The 20,294-nt window shown below is 40.7% G+C and overlaps 2 protein-coding genes across 3 annotated transcripts; one reads left to right on the top strand and one right to left on the bottom strand.

Moving 5' to 3' along the window:
- Positions 1-9,375: 9,375 nt before the first annotated feature.
- On the top strand, positions 9,376-14,137 carry chgb (chromogranin B). 2 transcript variants are annotated; one of them, XM_061052446.1, is made up of 7 exons: positions 9,376-9,655; positions 9,804-9,850; positions 9,958-10,048; positions 10,444-11,947; positions 12,171-12,253; positions 12,595-12,713; positions 13,722-14,137. In XM_061052446.1, exons 1-7 carry the CDS (start codon positions 9,610-9,612, stop codon positions 13,800-13,802), a joined length of 1,971 nt encoding a protein of 656 aa, XP_060908429.1. In that variant the 5' UTR covers positions 9,376-9,609; the 3' UTR covers positions 13,803-14,137. The 2 variants fall into 2 exon arrangements, with proteins under 2 accessions (XP_060908429.1, XP_060908428.1); XM_061052445.1 differs by having other exon boundaries at positions 9,378-9,655; positions 12,171-12,270; positions 12,603-12,713.
- Positions 14,138-14,187: 50 nt separating this feature from the next.
- trmt6 (tRNA methyltransferase 6 non-catalytic subunit) lies at positions 14,188-20,015 on the bottom strand. The gene is made up of 12 exons (XM_061052447.1): positions 19,710-20,015; positions 19,360-19,487; positions 18,993-19,102; positions 18,433-18,524; positions 18,246-18,329; positions 18,027-18,151; positions 17,726-17,899; positions 17,429-17,592; positions 17,195-17,280; positions 16,429-16,531; positions 15,997-16,083; positions 14,188-14,814 (listed from the first exon to the last, which is right to left on the bottom strand). Exons 1-12 carry the CDS (start codon positions 19,814-19,816, stop codon positions 14,656-14,658), a joined length of 1,419 nt encoding a protein of 472 aa, XP_060908430.1. The 5' UTR covers positions 19,817-20,015; the 3' UTR covers positions 14,188-14,655.
- Between the last annotated feature and the right edge of the window lie 279 nt (positions 20,016-20,294).

The following is a 20,294-nucleotide window of genomic DNA, read 5'->3' as shown; positions in this document are numbered from 1 at the left end:
GGTGTAACCTGTTCATAGTTATGGTTAACAGCAGGGCTGTTACAGTGTTGTTATCTTATCATTGATCTTCATTTCATAGAATCTCTTTTTATCAAGTATCTCTGGAATCACAGTGTGCAGTCGGTGAGACATTCACTTCTTTGCTCAGACAGATCTGAGGTGGATCTGCAAATTTTTGCTTCACCCATGCATGTATTTCTTGCCCAAAGTCCTCCAGCTGAGTAAAATCTGATTAACGGCTGACTGGGCGATTGCTTGTCTCCAGCAGAGAAACCAGATCTTTTCAAGGCAGACAAGTGCCAGACCCAATCCGTTTAGACGTGAAGTCAAAGTGAGAAAAACAACAACAAAAAACTTTGTTCTTTAACTGGCATTGATTTTGACACCAGGGTGGGTGTCCCTTTGGTTTTGAGACATCCTACCTAGATTTTCTTTAAAAAGAGCCATGTAAATACTGTAATAAAATACTAGAATTTATATCAAAGTTTGCTGCCTGACTTTTATGTTAATACACATTTTTAGTACAACTGTATTCAAGTAAAATCTCCTTCCCTTTTACTACATTTTGGATCTCTCCTTTTGTATCAAAGTGAAATACACTACACCAGCATGCTCGAAACAAACTGAATTTAATTTAGCAGATAGCATCATCTCATATGCAGCTGCATAAATTGTGTGTCTTGAATATTTAACCATCAATTTACACAACAAAAACAACAAGCAGGTTCAGTCTTTTGTTATATAAACAGAACAGGAGTGACAGATGTCTACATGGATTTCATCCAATTTCTGCAGCCAGTCTTCACAAAAAAAGGTCCTCATCAAGAGATATTAGCTATTTTCTTTAGATTATATGTTGATCTTTTTTTTCCTTTTTTTTACAAACAGACTTAAAGAATATGATCTGGTGTAAGAGTAATCATTGGAAGTATGACAAATTAGAGACTGTAGTACTAAAGCCCTGTTTCCACCAGTTGTCCAGTTTGGTTCAGCACACTTCGGTACAGTTTGGTTTGGTAAACCCTGATTTCGCTTGCGTTTCTACATCCAGCCTACCTTTGCACATCACTACATCATAGCAGCGCGACATAGTGTAGACTACCAATCAATTCAACAAAGAAGAAGAACGCAACACAGTAAACAAAGATCAATGATTCCTACATAGGTCTGCATCTCTGAGGTCGTCCATGGGGCGATGCTCCGCGCTGACAATAGTTGCAAAAACACAAAAACAGCTTTGATAATAAATCTATGACATATTTAAACATAGTTTTTTTCCCCCTTTATTACCGCTGTCGCACAGAAAGGGATTCTTTCGACCAATCATCGGACTGCAGTGTGTCTGACACCAGCGTTTAGGGTTTTTTGGTACCATTCCCAACTTTTGACAGTGGAAAAGCAAAAAATGTGGACCATACCAAACTGAAGTGGACCGCTGGGTGGAAAAGGGGTTTAAGGGCTACTCCCGTCAGGTACTTATACTGTCTGTATATTTCTTAATACATAAAAACTATAGAAAAAAACAGAGACTTAAATAAATACATTTCATTAAACACATTTGATGTGTGCGCTGTGTTAGCATAATGATATTTGCTATTTAAATCCTTCACAAAGGTTACCCATCAAACCAAAAGGCCTCACTGAAGGTCACTGTGAAGGCGCCCTTGAGACTGTCTAAAATCTGCCTAATCTACTCGAAGTGCAGCTTTCCAACAAGTTAACCTTTACACTTTTGAACCTAAGAGGGAATGTAAACAAAATAATCCAGTTTCCCTCTGTTAGCTGTCTGAATCCTGACTTCACACTGCTTGATGTTATCATGCCTGTGAACAAAGGTTAACATCAGTGTCAATTTAACCAAAGAACTGAAGGTCACAGCGGGGAAGGAGGCTTCAAGGCAGCATCAATCATCTTTAATATCATGTCAATATGACAGATAGAGACTATTAAATGAATTATGTCACTCTGTCTTTTGAATTGTCACCTCATGAGTCAGCCTAAGGGACACCTAAGGAGGTAAAGTTGTCCTGCAGGTGTTTCGTAAGTCGTTTTCCACATTCATAACGGCCTAGTCCTAATTGTCCAGTGCAGGTTACTCCCATCTGAATGAACCAGTACCTAAATTCATTGTGGCCACTGGAATGATTTCCAGTAAATTGTAGTCGCTGAACATTGTGTCTTGGGTGCCTTTCCTTGGCTGCAATTAGAGGTGAAAAGAAAATCAATGGCATGAAAAGCCTGTGCTAATTTGTGAGCTCTTAGAAAACAGTTTTTAAGCTCCTGAAGACTTAGGACTGTCTGTGCAGCCAGGAAGAAGCAAAAGAAAAGTACATTTTGGCGTATTTGAAAGCTAACTGCAGGTTTGTAATACAATTGGATTATTGGAAATGTAATTTTAGCTGTTGTGTAATGTTCTTTGAAGAAGAAACAGACTCCTCTCTAGTAAGACATATTGAAGTCATATAGTCATGGTGCTACAAAGGCATGGTGCTAATCAACACTAAGTGAGGTAAAGGCAGAACATCACATAGTCCAGTATGTGGCTGTTAAAATATCTGTGTTCTCAGCCAAAAAAGTATTTGTGAGGTCAGGGATTGATGAAGTCATTGTTAAAATTCTCGGAAAGGTGTTTCGTGGTGTTAAGGCCAGCACTATGTTAAGGCCAAACAGTGACTCCCCACCTACTCATCTAACCATTTCTTTCAAATGCTGGTTAAGCAGAGCCTTCCCTTTACAGACCATTGTCTTTCACTACATTTATATCTGGTGTAAATAAATCTGTCAGAGGGAGAAAAACAGAAGCTCAATTCATCACTCCAAAAACCATTACCAATGCTCAAAACCCCGGTGGTGGCACGCTTTACACCAACCCAAAAGGGCGCCATGCATTGTGCATGAGGCAACCAAGAACTGTTGACGAAGGCGTCCTCCCATTACGGTGCAAAGTCTAAAGTCACAAAACTCTTTATAACCCATCCTAAATTCAAGCTGTATGCCAAGATTTTTTGGCAATGTGCTGGGTTTTATGCACCTGTCAGCAAAGGGTGTTACTACAACATTGCCACAACTCAATATCAGCAACGTGATTTTTGGTCATCGGACATTTCATACAATACAGGTCTGAAGAAAAATAAGTCTATAGCTTTGAACGGATTTGGCTGCTTGACCTCACAGGTTAATAAACTGTTTGATTGATCTTGTGAATATTTTGTATTGATCTCCTTCTACACAGCCATGCCTCTCCACAGCCGAGTTGTTTAATGGGGCTAGTTTGCATGAACACATCTAAATCAATACTCATGATGAATACCCAAGGGAGGAAAGCATATGCAGCAACACTGGCCCATTAAATTTTCATTCACTGCAGAGGTCTGGTACAAAAGGTTGGTAAACATCCTCTGTTCTCTTCATATCTATTGTTATGTTTATAGGGAAATAAAATATGAATAAAGAACAACCGCTGCATAATTTAGCAAAGAGCAGCTTTGTGTCTGAAAAATATAGTTATTGAAATCAGATTAATGCTGAACTACTCCACAAGTTTCCCAACTCATTTAATAGTCCTTAACACTATGTTCGGAATAAGACCAAGCTGTTTAACGTAGTCATCATTGATACATTGCAGGACTAACAGAATATCTTTTTTTCTATTATCCTAGAGCAATTATCTCTAGAATTTTATTAAGGTTAAAACTAAAGGTTTATGTTATATATGTGTTTATTAGACCTCAATCCCCAGTGGTGTGAAGAGGGTGGGATTGGTGATGTCATGGTTGTCATGCACCAGTCAGAGTTATGAAACATTTGAATCACAAATCTGATCACAGTTGTTGTATTGCATGCTCATCCCGCAACTTTGACCGCTTTTGAAGTCAAACATTTATAGAAACACTGATTTTTTTCAACTGAGAAGACTCACTGCACAGCTTACAAGCTTTCATAGGAAGTAACAATCATGATTTTTTAACATGTGATGTAAAGTTTTAAAGAGGAACATGAATGTATTTATCAGTTCAAGATTCAATGGCAACTGTTTAGCCTAACCTGTTTGAGTGTTCAGTAAATCACTTTTGGAAAAATTATTTTGTTTGATTGTTATTGTTGTCTTTTATTGTCTTCAAATCAACACATTGAAGCAACTTTTGTGTAGGTCAGATGCTTTCAACTTGTCATACAGCGTATTTCTTCTTACAACATATTGTTCAAAAACATGACTACAATGAAACTAAACAATTTGATTTGAATTATTATCAAGAAGAAATTGATGCAAGTTAACTTAAGTATAGGTCTCAATAGTTTCTCTTCTCAGTTAGAGCTTTTTCCACTGGTAAACTAATAGTAAGAAATTCCCGCTAAGCAACGCATTAAAAAGAGAGCAGGGCTACACCGTACTATTTTTTATATCATGTAAAGTCCCAACATTTAATCCATCATGAGCTGGCAATATTTAGCGAAGCGACAGGGGCAAAGAAAAACTGCCTATTAACAGGCAGGAACTGCGAGCAGAACCAGACTCATGTTGAACAGCCACCTGCTGAGACTGTGTTGGGGACAGAGGGAGAGACAAGCTCCAATGCCAGTGATAATGGTAAAAGTAGTATTAGAATTAACAACAATGTATGATAATAGACTGATCATTCTAACATTAAAATTTACAACTAAGTTGGGGATCAGCCCACAGACTCTTCGACATGTGACTTCAGGAGCTGGGGATCGAACCTCCAACCTTTCAGTCGAGAGTAGACACTGATCCACACAGGCCTACAAAAATCTATTGGATACTGCATGTTTATCCAAGCTACATGAGATATATCCAACATTGCACTGTGCAGAGAAATCATCCATTAGCGTGTGAATAACAATTCAGTAAGCAGCTAAGCACATTCAAATGAGCTGGTCCTGCTGTACATGAGCAGACAGGCTCCGGGTGTGAGTTGGCTGGATGTATGGTTGTTGACATCTTCCATGACTCATAGCCCCAGCCTGTCAAAATGTCAACGGGTGTGATGACATTGTTCAGATATGATTTTATTCAGGATTTGTAGTTGTCACAGAAGCTGGGGGTAAATGGTTCGAATGTTGCCAAATATCATTATGTAATGATATAGTATAAAAACACATTACTGTTTGGATCATTATTTGTTCAAGTTACACCAAAAACTATGACCACAGGAGTCACTTCATTGCTTAATAACATTATTTTTCTAGAATAATACACTTTTAGGTCACAATATTAATAATGACTTGGCTATTCTGCCTCATTTATATTTTATTAACATGAATTATTCTGCAGTTTTACTTGTCCTTTTCTCCCTATAGACCTCATTAGGATCTTCATCTTTACTTATTTCACTAAACTAATTTTTTTTGCTAAAACACTTCATGCATAAATAAATAAAAATACTCATGGGTGAGGCCAAAGGAACTATGCCTTTACTACACACTCAAACACACACATGAACATCTCACTTAGTTTTAAACACTTAAAGATTGCTTTGTGATTCATGTGGACTTGGACTTTTATTCACCATGATTTACTCCAGGTTCTCTCTGGATTACTTGATTATAGTGTTGAATATTTTTTTAATTTAACAGTTTAACATGGAAATCTCATTATTGAGTAGTGCTCATAATAATTAGCGCTCACCTGCTTGGCTGTTAATGAGGGCATTTCAAACCCTGCATTGCACAATAAATCACAGCTGAATCCTCTTTATTGGCCATTTCTATCCTGTGCAGGCCTTCTGGGTCCTATTGAGGGTTCTATTGAGAAAGATAAAGCACCAAGCTGCTATGTAGCATTACTGTTTGGCATATAGAGTATGAGCCTCCTGTCATCCTGCTTGATGAATGCATGAACAACACAGCTGCTTTGTAATGACACCTGCATGGATCATGTGGAAGCACACTTTCCCCCTTTTCACTGCCCATTCTCCTCTGTTGTTTTACTCTTCTTAAAATACAACTATAAGAAGCTGAAGCTGTGTTAGCAGCTCTGTGTGACTGTGCTTTGCTTTCAACTAAATGCTAATGTAGGAATGCCAATGTGCTTTCAAGTACAAAGCAAACACGGTGAAGTAAAGTAGCTTATGTACTGCTTAACAACGTCACTATTTGCTGAGGGTTTTCAAAGTATGGCTAGCCTACCATTCTCACAATGACAATGCTAACATAAATATTCTAACATGCTAATAATGCTATCATGTTGAAGTATGGTAGCTAATGAGTTCCCCAATTCCAGTTTGTAAGTAAATAGGCCTATAGCCTACTCATTCTAATAATGGCTATGCTAACATTCTGAAGTATTGTGCAATGTTAACAAAGTTCAACATAGCATACAGAGATAGCATTAGCACTATGACATGGCAAATATTTTGAAGTAATATTGATATTTTTTAAACAACACCATCTTTGTATGTTAGCTAGCTAACATGTTCTCATTGAAAAGTCTAACATTCTGAAGTCTTGCAGATATTGTTAACGTATTCAACATCACAGCATTGAGGTTAGCATGCTAATTGCTAATAATGTTTTCTAGATACAAAAAACGTAGGCCTACAGATAAGTAAAGGGCCTGTATTCAACTTTGCAGGTATTTGACCAAAGTATTGGACATGTAAAATAGTTGCCTTAACTTTATGAAAAGTGTGGGGATCACCAAAGATGTTTCTCTTCTGCTGAGAACAACTTATAACCTTTTGGTGGCGCTAGAGGCTGGAAGACAGGCGAAAATGAAATGGCAAACCATGACATATTTAACTCATAGACTACATGTTGGCTCTCAAAAGTAAGGGATTGAAAAACATTTTCTTATTTGTGTGAACTTTGCCTAAGATCTTGTGCTTACAGACTTACAGTAAATGAATTTGCTCCTTAAAGAGAGAATAAAACTGCCCATTTTATAACCCTAATATCAGACAGCGATACATAAACCAGGCACACATTATTAAAACCGAGTGTGTTTGACCACAAATGGCCACACACCGACTCCCCTATTGTTCTTGGACTGTCATCAAAGTCTCTCCGTAGTTCGGAGCCAAACATTAAGCTTGTCCCCACCAGAGATCAAAGCCCAGCGTAGCTTTTATGTATCCCTCTGCATTGTGCTCAACCTTAATCACTCTTCTTTTGTTCATACATGTAATGGTTGTGATGAAAGTACAGCTTGTGTTCCTGCAGACAGGGACCGATCTCACAGAGTCGTGCTCACAGATCCTGTCTGAACGCATTGAGCTTTTCCTATCAAATCCCCCTCTTCTCTGTCTGTGAGCTTCTATATATCTTCATGGCTCACTAAATTATTAATCAGTCCGGGAGCTGTGGCAGTAAAGTCACACATATACGTATACAGCATCACATGTGAGTGCACATGCATTCATGGACACACACACACACATTGTTCCGAACATGGGACTAATTTAGTGCTTCAGTGCTTTTGATATCTAGTGGCTGGATCACTCATAGTGGAGAACTAAGCCTCAGTCACAGACACAACTTCCTCCCTGGAGACAACAGAGGAAACTGCAGAGCACTGCTGTCCTGCTACTGCTGCTGCTACACAAAATATGTGATATTCTATCATTCACACAAAGGACTGGGTTCACTGGTTGCTCTGAATCATTACCTTTCAGTTTTATGTTTTGACCAGCTATTATTTCACTTACCATTATGGGGCTTGTCTGCAGTAACAAAGATGGATGTCTGTAACAGGCCATGTAAAGGCACGAGAAGCTCAGGCGAGAGAGCAGATTTATAGAGCACCATATTCTCATTTTGCTCGCAGCTGTTGCAGTTTCTGGGCCTATGCTTTCCAAGACATGATTGAATTTGAATGTACTTTGCCATACATAAAGGTCAGCTCTTGTCATGAAAACACCATGTAAACATTTTTGTCCTCATTTATTTCCAAGCATCCACAGAGGACTATCGAGACAGGAAAAGCATCCACAGAGGACTACAGAAACAAAGAATGTATGGCCTCTCCAAAGGGCAGCACATGGGTCACTTTATAACTTTGTTTTCTACGATTCGCTCTGGGGAAGAACAAATTGCACCACAAGGAAGCCAAACAAGAAATCATGCAAAGTGCAAAAACAGAAGATGCTAGCGGTTGTCAGTTTGAATGTTCTGAGCCTTGGTGAGCCAAGCCAACACAGTTTGAGCTCTGTCGGTGCACATGTCAGCTCATCCCAATCCATTCAGTTTGTTACGGAGACAGAAGAAGTTGCAGATTAAGATACACATATTCATGCACAACCTAGTTTCATGCAAAGTTTGGGGTTAAAAGTAAAAGATGAAAATCTAGATTTGAGTCCTGTTCTTACAAATGTGCTCACACAAACCCTTGCAGATGTTTGTACAGTAATTCAATTGTTTCTTGTTTCCCAGCATCTGTTTTCTTATAAACTTTAATCCTGATTACGTACAACCACTGGAATAATAATCAATGTTTCAAAAGATTTACATCCTCTTCTAGCGCTTGAGAGAAAACCACAAAAACGATCGATCCAGGTCTCTCCTTTAACCAGTTATCCTCAACTGGGGCTGTAGTACCCATGGGAGGCTGGCTGCAAAGCAGTGAAGGCTGAATTAATTATTGAAGAGTAAGAAAATCTGACTCAGGGTTTGTCAGCCTCTATGGCTGAACATGCTTGCTTTAACTTGTTTTAAATATGTTGCATTACACTTCTAAGAAAATGTGAAATGTAGGGCAACATCGCAATTGAGAATAAGAAGCTATTACATAACTCCTGCCCGAGACTGGGGGAAGCCTCTTCTAGAAGGCAAAGAAAAAAATATGGCACAATAAAGTGAATGAATCTGCAATCAAATGCAATAGAATACAGCAAACCTGCAATAAACACAGCTATGTGGAAACTGCTCGTTTCAAGAAGAAATACTATAGAGAAAGAATTGTGTACATACTATAGTGGGTATAGCCTTTAAAACTTTTGTTATTTATGTTTTCTTTTTTGTATCCTTTCATTGTCGCCTGTATTTTCTTTAATCAAATGATTAGTGTCTAAACTTTTCTTTTATCTGATATAGGAGAATTTCACCTGTTGGTGATCAATACGTTCATCTCTCTTCATCTGATGATGAAGAGAGATGAACGATGTGATATCAACAGCAGCATCAAAAACACACAAACTTTTCAGTCAATTAAAAAAAAAAACATTAAAGCAGCTTCGTGATGCTTAGTCAACCCCTGCACCTACATCATCTGTCCTGTCCTCAGGCACTTCGTGGCATTTAAAACAACCACCCCTCCCACTGGTCTCTTAAATCTATTAAATGATCACCTGAATGAACCGCGACACTAACTAGATTACTAATTCACTTTCCGCAAAATGTCGACATTGTGCATGCATCAAACCTCACTCAGGACACCCTCTTTGCAGGTCTAATGAGTCATGACATGAACCGAGCCTGAAGCCCTCCTCCCACGCGCCTCGCGCCCACTCCTCGCTTTATTAGAGGCGCTCCTCGGCTCCAGTCTTCAGAGCAGCTCGAGCCCTAGACAGCGCACCTCTCTCGTGCCACTACAGAGTGGACGGGAGTCGGTGCTTTTCGCACTTTCCTCTAGGATTTACCGCTGATCTCGCCAAGATGAGACTTATTTTTGTGTTTGCCGCGGTTCTTGGTCTCTTGACAGGTAGGTTGAAGAAGTCTTGCAGAGTGTTTCAAGTTGGAAAGCGCAGTTCAGCACCATGGACAGAGACACCGACTACTATTTCACTTTTATTCATGCCATCTGTTTCCTCGTGCAATTTGACTAAATTATACTTTTCTTTCTCTTAAAGAAAATCTAGCGCTTCCAGTTGGAAAAGAGGGGCAAAGAGAAGATGTGGTATGCTTTTTTTTTTTTAATGCAGTTTAATATTAAGTTTAAAACAACAGATATGCAGGAATTGAAAGCAACAAAAGTCGATACATTACATACTTTGTTTATTTCAGGTAACACGATGCCTGGTCGAAGTCCTCTCCAAAGCTCTCTCCAAGCCGGACTCCCAGCTGGATCAGGACTGCAAAGACATCATCCAAGCAGGTTGATAGCACGAGCAGATTTTTCACTGGCATGGAGATCATAAATAGGCAAAATGTATGCATTGGGGATGTTGTTGATGCAGAATTTTGAGTTGTAAGTTCGTGCAGACATCGAGCTGATTCACATATTTAAAGAAATGTAATGTTGTCTCAGCCTGCTAGTAAAATAAGTAGCCTAAACGTAATAGTAATGATTTAGATTTCTGTGAAATGTCTTCACAGAGAAGCCTTTATTTCTCCAAAGAATTATAGCTTCACTGAAACAAAATATCAAACAAATAACTGACTTGATCTATAAGCTGTATTTAATTAGAAAATCCATCATGAGCTGTCCATTAAAAGTTATTTATAATGGATCATTACAACTTCTTTGATCATTTCTCTGTTCTGTCACAGGGGTTAAACATGCCCCACTGGACAAGAAGATTGCTGAGGACATCAAAGGTCAACCTGAGGTGCCTTTGGCAAAAGGAACGGATGTAAAAGAAATCGAGGCTCTCCTGAAAACCATGGACGAGAAAAGAGAAACCCCTGAAGATGAGCGCAGCCAAGAATCCTGGAGCTTTGGTGACGAGAAGGAGAAGAGACACGAGAATGTAGAAGAAGAAGAAGAAGAAGAAGAAGAAACAGAGCGGGAGAAGAGGAGCGGCTGGAGGCCAAGGAGGTACCAGAGGAAACACAAACGAGGAGAAGAAGAAGAAGAAGAAGAAGAAGAAGAAGAAGAAGAAGAAACAGAGCGGGAGAAGAGAAGGGGCTGGAGGCCAAGGAGGTACCAGAGGAAACAAAAACGAGGAGAAGAAGAAGAAGAAGAAGAAGAAGAAGAAACAGAGCGGGAGAAGAGAAGGGGCTGGAGGCCCCGGAGGTACCAGAGGAAACAAAAACGGGGAGAAGAGGAAGAGGATGATGGTGAGCGTAGTCAGGAGAGTTGGGGGTTGGAAAAGCGATCAGAAGATGAAGAAGAAGAAGGCGAAGACAAAGAGAAGAGGAACTGGAGGCCCCGGAGGTACCAGAGGAAACACAAACGAGATGAAGAACCTGCCGGAGACGAAAGGGAGGAGCCAGAAGAGGAACGCAGCCAAGAGTCCTGGGATGTAGACAAAAGACACATTAACGAAGATGAGGAGGAGAGAGATAAGCGTAAATGGAGGCCCTTACATCGCTACTACAAGAAGAAGCTCGGCAAACGTGGAGACGAGGGGGAGGATGATGGAGAACGCAGCCAGGAATCATGGGGTCTAGACAAGAGGGACTGGAGAGCCGGTAGATTCCACCAAAGGAGACACAAACGTGATGAAGAGCTATCTGAAGAAGCACGAGAAGAGCCTAACGAAGAGCGCAGCCAGGAATCATGGGGTCTAGACAAGAGGGACTGGAGAGCCGGTAGATTCCACCAAAGAAGACACAAACGTGATGAAGAACTTTCAGAAGAAGCACGAGATGAGCCAGAAGAAGAGCGCAGCCAGGAATCTTGGGGATTAGACAAGAGAGACTGGAGAGCCGGTAGATTCCACCAAAGGAGACACAAACGTGATGAAGAACTTTCAGAAGAAGCACGAGATGAGCCAGAAGAAGAGCGCAGCCAGGAATCATGGGATTTCGATACTGGAAGAGACAAGAGAGAGTGGAGGGCCGGCAGGCACCACCAGAGGAGACACAAACGCGATGAAGACCTCTCTGAAGAAACCAGGGAAGTGCCCGATGAAGAACGCAGCCAAGAATACTGGGATTTTGACACCGGAAGAGATAAGAGAGAGTGGAGGGCTGGAAGGCACCATCAGAGGAGACACAAACGTGATGAAGAGCTATCTGAAGAAGCGCGAGAGGAGCCAGAAGAAGAGCGCAGCCAGGAATCTTGGGGACTAGACAAAAGACACGGAAAAGACGAGGAAGACGCACTGAGGTACTTTCATCATATCTTAGAATTTCTGCTCTTCAATTCTGTTTGCTCATACTCTCATATACCCAGCAGCACCAAGAACTGGAGAGATTAAAAAATACACATGTCCAGTAGAAAGGGATCCAAACCCAAACTTATACCAGAAATGACCAAAAGGCTTGAGCTTGCTGCATGTGCTGCTAAAAAGCGTCCGTTAGAACAGCGTCTAATTGAGTCTGTTTTTCAGGTATCTGGCAGAAAAGCGCAGTCCTTGGATTTTCAGAGGCTACTACCATCCTGCTTGGTTTAAAAGGGATTCTGATGAACACGCTGCCACCTCAAACAAGGTATGAATTGTGTATTAACACAAAATAATTATTTAAAAATTGTTGTAGCTGTAGTTTGTGGCTTAACGACTTCACCTGAACATGCAGATTTAGTAAACATTTTGGCTTTAACTGCTTTTGTAAATTATTTATATTGCTTATTTCCTAGATTTTTCTTGCCTTTTAAAAGTGTTAGCACGTTTGTGAATGGAATACTAAAATGCACTGACTAAACATCAATCCAGTTTCAATTCCACTGTAATTGTATTGTCATTAACTGAAATGTTTTAATTTGCATGTTGGCCTATACATTGTACAGTTTTTACATATGATTCTGCCTTTGACGTGTTCAGATGAATGAACTGGCCAAGTTGCTGAACTATAAGATAAACCAGCTGTCCAACCACTCCAACCAAGAGGAGGCAAAGAGGAGCACGCAGCAGAAAGCACTCACTGCACAGGAGGTAAAAAGTGAACCCACTCCCTGCACAAACACATTTTACAGACAATGCGAGAATGGGTTAACTGTTGTTTTCACTGTTAGACCTCAAACTAGACCACAAAACTAAAGTATAGAAATACAGCTTTGTCTTAAATAAATGGTGTAGTCTACAGCGAAACACAAATATCTGATACTTGTTCAGTAAGTAAGAAACCAGGATTGAGGAAAAACTTGTAATTTAAGAATTTCATGCTGAAATCACAGTCGTCTTCCCTAGAAGCTCGCCAGAATATGTTTATTTTTCACAAGTTACAGCTCTTTCCGTGCTGTAAAAAGACATTTGCTTGTGTTTCAAAACATATTTATTCAGTTGACCATGTCAGGCCGTGAAGCACATCCAGTGCCTCCAACTGTCCATGTCACTGGGGGGAAAAGAAAGCAGCCGTGCTCATTATAGAAATCTTTTGGACATGTCAGGAGTTTCGCCCTCAGAACCAGAGAGCATCAGTGAATATGCATCTGTGCAAATGCACATCAAGATCTTTACCCCGCAAGAGCAACCCCCCCCCCCCCCCCCGAATACAGAGAACATGCAACCAGTATATTCATAAGCAGTGACCCTTTCCTCAACTCTGCTGTACACAAGATTGTTTTTTGATTGCCTTGTTTTAATCAGTTTTATTACTTGTTCTCTCAGCTTGTTTATATTTGCACTTTTCATACTAGTTTTTCTTCATGATTACCACCCCATAGAGCAATCAAATTCATAACTTTCCCAATAAAAAGAGAGCTATGGCCTTCAGATACCTCCTTATCTTGTCAAATACTTTGAAGCAGAAGGCAAAAAAACAAACTAATCGGAGTACGAGGAGGCGTTCTGCAGCACAACTCAAGGGATAATAAGGAAATGTTTAACCTAAATCATCTGCTAAGCATTTCACAGAAAGTTCGGAACAGGCTTTGGGGACACAGGCCTAAATGTGGACGGATAGTGTTTAGTTGCTGACATGTTCATTTTCATGTTTTTCAGGAGAAAGAGCTGGAAAACCTTGCAGCGATGGACATGGAGCTGCAGAAAATCGCTGCTAAGTTGCATGACAACAGTGCATAATTCAGCGTTTCTTCTCAACACCAGTGGATAAACACTGCTGTCTAACTATGTCTGCCGTATAAGTGTGCTTACAGTGTTGAAAATGAAAAAAAAAACAAGACAAAAGAACTCTGGAGCCTTGCCAAAAACATTTGATCAACCTGTTTATCAATGTATTTGTGATATTTTGACGTCAACGAATTAATCCGCATGGGAATGGTTTTGATGTTTATACATATATATAGTAAGAGAATCTATTGAAATAATAAATATCTGAGGCAAATTATTCTCAATATTGTCTTCTGAAGAGTTTGTTCAGTTTGCACTCAATAAAAGAAAACTATTCTGGGACCAAACCAATCGCTTTGAAATGATTTCTTGACGGAAACAAATGATCACACATCAGTCTCTCTTGTACTGCTTTTTTAATTCTGTGCAGATGCAGATGTAGCCCACACAAAGCTCATATAACAAATGCCGCTTCTTATGGGAATAACAAAATTTAAAAACAAAGTAATAACCTAGAAGCTGGAGAGGATTCACTTTGAAAAAAATATCTACACACCTGTTGGTAATGCATGAAACACAAACCTGCCACATACTCTAAACACAACAGATTATTTTCGCAGTTCCTTTTATAACACACACACTGAGCTCACACAGCCTGGACTGGCTTACAGTTAACTCCCCAGCATTACCTACAGTCTGCACTGATCTGTACACACAAACCGGGAGTAAGTGTGCTGATGAACGCAAACTCGACACTCTGTCTACTTCATTCCAGATGTGTCAGATCAGATCTGTTAAATCAGAGAAGTGGATGCTGGAGGAGAAAGCCCTGCAATGTGCCCTCTGAATATCCTTTACGCGTTTATCATTCTGTGTCTGTCAGTTTCGGTCTCTTGTGTGCTGGTTCCTCAGCTTGCTGGGAGCTTGCAGGTTTGGCGCGGTCCATGGCAGCTGTTGTTCCTGAGAGGACGTAGCCCCCGCCCCCGCTCATCAGCAGCACGGGATGTGTCCGGTTAGGCAACACCTAGAGACACACAAGAGTCAGGAGACATTAATCCTACAAGAAGAGCTGGGGGGAAATAACACTGTTCATGAGGAGAAAGATCTCTTTGAATATGCAATGTAGCTGGTTTCAGGCAGTTAACCTCAGAGTTCAAAAAGTATATCACAAGAAAGAAATAAGAGCGGCCAGGGAGAGCAAAAAAGTGAGAGTCTGTGATAATACTTCAGGGCCGGAGACATGGATCTTTTTAAAGAACTGATGCAGAAGAATGTGGAATATCTGTGAGAAATTTCAACCAATAATGTGAGTAGAAATTACTCTTAAACATCTAATGCATTAAAATAAACATTAGGCGTTTTCGAACCACAGGAACTTTGTCGTAGTTCTAGGAACTATTGGAACCCTCCCCCCTTTTATTATTGATTCTGCACAGCAGCAACTATGAACTTCTTTAGTTCCTAGAAACCTGTTTAAAGGAACCCTATTAGCTCCTGCTTCCACAACAATTCTGAGAGTAATTGTTAGTCGGACACAGACCAATTTCATATCTGCTTGAGAGGCATTAAATAAATACATGTTATGTTTTGGTTTTTTTCCAATCGTTACACATTTTGGTACCGAATGTGATCCAAATGATAAATAAAATGTTTTATTGGCGGGGGCGCTGGTGGCCCAGCCTGGTGCTCATTTCCCACACATTCCCCACTCTCTCTCTCTCTGTCTCTCTCCCTGATTTCTGAAAACGTTAGCAAAAAGCTGCCAATTAGGCATTCATATAGAACTGTGTGCAAGTTCAACTGACAAATTCAGGATAAACATTTACCCTCTCATTTTTTTGCTCTCAAACGTATGAGAATCAATCGGGCTCTTTCTATGCTTTAAATGCTTCACTGCGTTTATCAGCTAGTTGCTAACTTTGTCTGTGTGCAGTTTTCTGAGCAGACAGAATAACATGTTTTTGGAGCACTCTGGCTGAAACAGCTGCATGATACATCTGAAAACAACACGTATGGTGAGAGTGAGCGAAGACAGAAATGCTTTTGACTGCAAAACCAGAAAATAAAAAAACAGTTAACTGAGCTCAAGGTAACTACAGAGGCTGGTGATAATTCCATTGTGGGTTCATCAATGTGAACAATCCTCTTTAGGCGATACAGTTAAAAGCAACTCAAACCAAAAGAACATGATGAGTTCAAATGTTACCTGATAATGTCTGAGCCAGGTGTCTCTGAGGCTGATGTTGATTGCACCGCCTTGTTCCTTGAGTTTTGTGTAGCACTCAATCAGAGGCTGCCGAGATGAAGGTGGGAGACATGAACACAGAAACATTAGGCGGAGTCAATGAGTCCACACAAACACACATACACTGATCCTTTTAGAAGCATAAGCACAACTGAGCGTGTTTAGCTCTGGGACATGGCAGGCATTTCAACTCCTTGGCAGTGACAGGGATGTCGGCTGCAGTAATGTAATAAAAACATTGCCCAAAGGACCCTAAAGCAATAATAAAAAAAGAACAATTTGTGCTGTGGAAAAAAAAAAAGAAAAGAGATCTTTCTCTGAGGGCTAATAATCCTCATTCATCGTGGTACACTGACAGTGCCGTTGTGTGGTAAATACCACTGATGAGCTTACCTCTTTGTATTGGGAGTAGACTACAAAAGGGCGGGAGGGTGAGAGGAACTTCAGCAGGCCCATTAGCACTGGACACGGGTGAAAGCGACTGGCTATGACCAACCTGCATGAAGGAAACCAACAGATGATCCAGCAAACCTGTCTTTTATGAAACACATTGTAAAATACACACTGTTCTTGGACATGTATAGGTAGGCAGTGAAGAAATTTTGCTTATTAGGGTTTTTTTGTGAGTTACGCCTTGTAGGCTTATGGATTTAGTACTTGTTATAGACATCCATTTCCTATTTTATGTAGCTGGATGAGAGTCAGTAAAAGAGGCTGATTTAGGACAGCATGGAAAACTGTGCTCTGAGGTTCTGTTTATGATATAGCTGCTATGGTGTGGTGAAGACTCTGAGGAAAGTCAATAGGCTAACAAGATCAATACTTCTAGCTTGCATGTCACCCTCGCAGCAAAGCTATAAAACCAACTCTTCATTTTATATGACAGGAAACTGCAGAGCAATCACATTGTTCACCTTGTCGGGGCTTTGTGTGCTGGTCATGGAGCGTGAGCACATTATTTATCACGCCCTATATTGACAGACTTAACAATACTTAAATCATTAATCTGTTATTTTCATGCCTGTAGGTCTATTTCAATTACGGTTGCTCATTACTCAGTGTGATCCAGAACTGATGAGGCAGAGGCGGAAGAAAGAGAGACGATGCCGAAATGAGCAGACCGGTGCAGAGAAGCAGAAACTAAAATCTTGACACCAACCCGTCAGCGTTCCTGCCTTCCAGCAGGGCAGCAACGGATAACAGCTTCTTCCGTTTCTCCTCCAGCTTCACCTTCCTTTCCTGAGCCTACAAAAACCATAAAGGCCAAACATTGTCTACCTCTTTCAGACCCAATGTTGATATTACAAACTTATTTGCGTTAACTGCAAATACGTGGACATGAAAACAAAAATTAAATCATGTCCACAGTGAGGTTAGTAAATAGTGGACGTACTTTGGCTTCTCGACGTTTCTCCTGCTCATCTTTCTCCTTGTCATCGACTGCAGCGGCAGCAGCAGCACTGTTTGTCTCCATGCTCTGCTCCTCTGGATTCCCCTGCTGCTCTCCCTGAGGCTGGTTTTTCTTCTCCTCTGCAGCCAGGTTGGGCTGCTTTGGATCTGTGATGTTACAGGGAAGAAAATATTAATCAGAGGACCGCTGCAGAATGAAAATCAGAGGAAAGCATACAAATCAAATTCTAAAGTCTCAAGCAGGAGTTTGTTTGTTTTTATAAAAAAATTCTTCCCCTACCAGCGCAGCTCGGATCTTTGACAGTGGTGGCCAGAGTTCCTGCCAGCAGAGCGTTGACACGGCAGATGGGAAAATCATGCAGCATATCGTGGAAATGTGTAGGGAAGCCAAAGCTCTCCACACCAGCGCGGAGGGGCTCCCCACCTGGGTACATTTGGATCACTGAGCCATAGCCTGGATAAGAAGGAAAAATGGAGCATTTATACAAAAAGGGCAAAGCAAATGCTTAAAATAAAGAAAACAAATTCTCTGTACAGACTCAAGTTAAATTTGTTTGGTCAAGTTCACAGGACTGACTGACCCCCCATTCTTTCCATGACGGCTCCAAGCACAAGGCCAGCACACGTCTCAAACACCAACACTTTACTGTTAGCGTGGATGTTCGCCAGAGTCAGCATCTGGGCGAGCGTGTCATAGCGCAGGTGGCTGAAACACATGAAAACACACACATACATTCATCTCGTTCTGCGCTGAAAAAAGACATTTCTCACACATTCTGTCAAACCACTTGCTGACTCACCAGATCTTCCCTGGTTCCCGGCCGTGGTACATCATAGCCAAGATGCGACAGGACGGCTTAAGAATCGTCACGGTGTTTTCATACCTGGAGAAAACACAAGACAGGAACAGGTGATAACACTAATTGCGGCACGCCGTGTCATTTTGATTCCAGGAACAGATTGCATGTGTCATCAGAAGTGACTCACTTCTTCTTTTTCTTCTTGATGTACTTATCCTGGGCATATTCAGTCTTATCGCGGAACGTTGAGCTGTTGTCTATAAGCTGCTGAATGATTTCCTGCAAAGCACACGAACACACAGCCTCAAGAATCTCTCTCATTGTGCTTCCAACGTTTCATCTCAGCATTTAAAAGATAAGGTCCCCATGACAAGACAAAACCAAACATTGCATCACTGGCACATTTCTCTCTGTTACTTTATTTCCCTATCCTGACTGTGGCACTCTGATCCAAGCCCCCTGCTTCCAACATCATTTGGAAATCTTTGTTGATTTGTTGGACTGATAATTATGCAAAATAGATGTGTTTAAATGAATAATAATTTCAAGGACTTTACTAAGCTATGGTTAAAAAACACATCTGTACCATGACAGTCTCTGTTGATTCCTCTTTACTTTGATTTTTTACCAAATCAGACTTCTCACATTGTTGGTTTTGACTTCTATGGATTTTGATAACAACAAAAACATAATGGCTGTAGAATGATATTTACCCATGTTTGTATGTAATTAATAGGTTACTGGTACCTGACCCTTCAGACCCTTCTCTTTGAGTGCTTCTATATCATCTCTGGTCAGTTTCTGAGATTTTCCATCATCTTTAATGTTTCTGTTGTCTGTGCCCACCTCCTTTGCATCTGGGAAGAACACATAAAAACACCATTCAAAGTGAAAACGAAAGGACAACATCTGATATGTCTGCTTCTTCCAAAGTTCATTCCGTAAACAAACACAACTTATTAATCACATAGCAAAACGTGATATGGGCAATGAAAAGTATCAAACATGAATCTGACAGGTAGGTGTGTGTGTGTGTGTGTGTGTGTGTGTGTGTGTGTGTGTGTGTGTGTGTGTGTGTGTGTGTGTGTGTGTGTGTGGACAGCAGGTAACACACCGGTAGAGCTCGCGGAGTCCTTGGGTTTCTGCAGCTTCAGAGCTCCTGACACAATCTCAAACGTGGCGCTGTACAAGTTACCCACTGCGTTATCCAAGAAGAACCACTGCTTCTCAAAAATCACCTTCCTGTGTGACAGGCAGACAACAACAAACAAAGTAATAATATTAATAAAATTTTACCTTGTAAAAGCGTTTCATTTGTGTTTAGACATTTTGTGCCAAGATGCTTGTTGATGCAGTTTTAACTAATTCTTCATGTCGGGCTCCCATAGACTTAAGACACATATGCAACCTGTGCTTCTGTGTAGCTGGTTAATAATTAGTACAGATGAGTTAGTTAGTACTTACTTCTTCGGTTGAATTTGCACCGCTTTGAAGATATCTCCTCGTTTCAGCACAACGTAGTCACCCTGTTTGATTCTGTACGCAGAGTCATCATCTCCGCTGTCCTCCATAACAAGACTGATAGCTCACCGGAAACCTAAAAGCTGACTGTCACCTGAAGACTATTGTACGGTGTCTCTGTTTGTCAAGGCACGGTTCAAAAAAAGGCACTAAATCACCCTGAAGTAAAAGCAAAACACGGTAAATGACTATTCCCACGTGTTAGCTTTCGTTTCCTTAGCTCCTCAGGAAGACTAACCGACTGCAGATTTTGTAGCTCGGGCTGCGCTTCGGCGTACTTCGTTGTGATTGGCTAGAATATGTATCGCTGTTCTCACCAGCCAATAGCCGCGAATTGCGATGACTAGGCTGAAACGTAGATTTACGAATCATCGATGAAAGGGAAACTATCGTTAGAGACCGCAAGGAAAGCCGGCATCAACGAGCTTTATCCATTCATGTAAATGGAAAAATAAGTCCTACTATTTAAAAACAATATAATATGTAAGGTAAATTATGGTAGCCTACTTATTTCCTAATCTTATTGGT

Source organism: Labrus mixtus, chromosome 12, assembly GCF_963584025.1.
Source record: "Labrus mixtus chromosome 12, fLabMix1.1, whole genome shotgun sequence".
Classification (NCBI taxonomy): Eukaryota; Metazoa; Chordata; class Actinopteri; order Labriformes; family Labridae; genus Labrus; species Labrus mixtus.
This window is presented reverse-complemented; position numbering and strand designations above follow the sequence as displayed.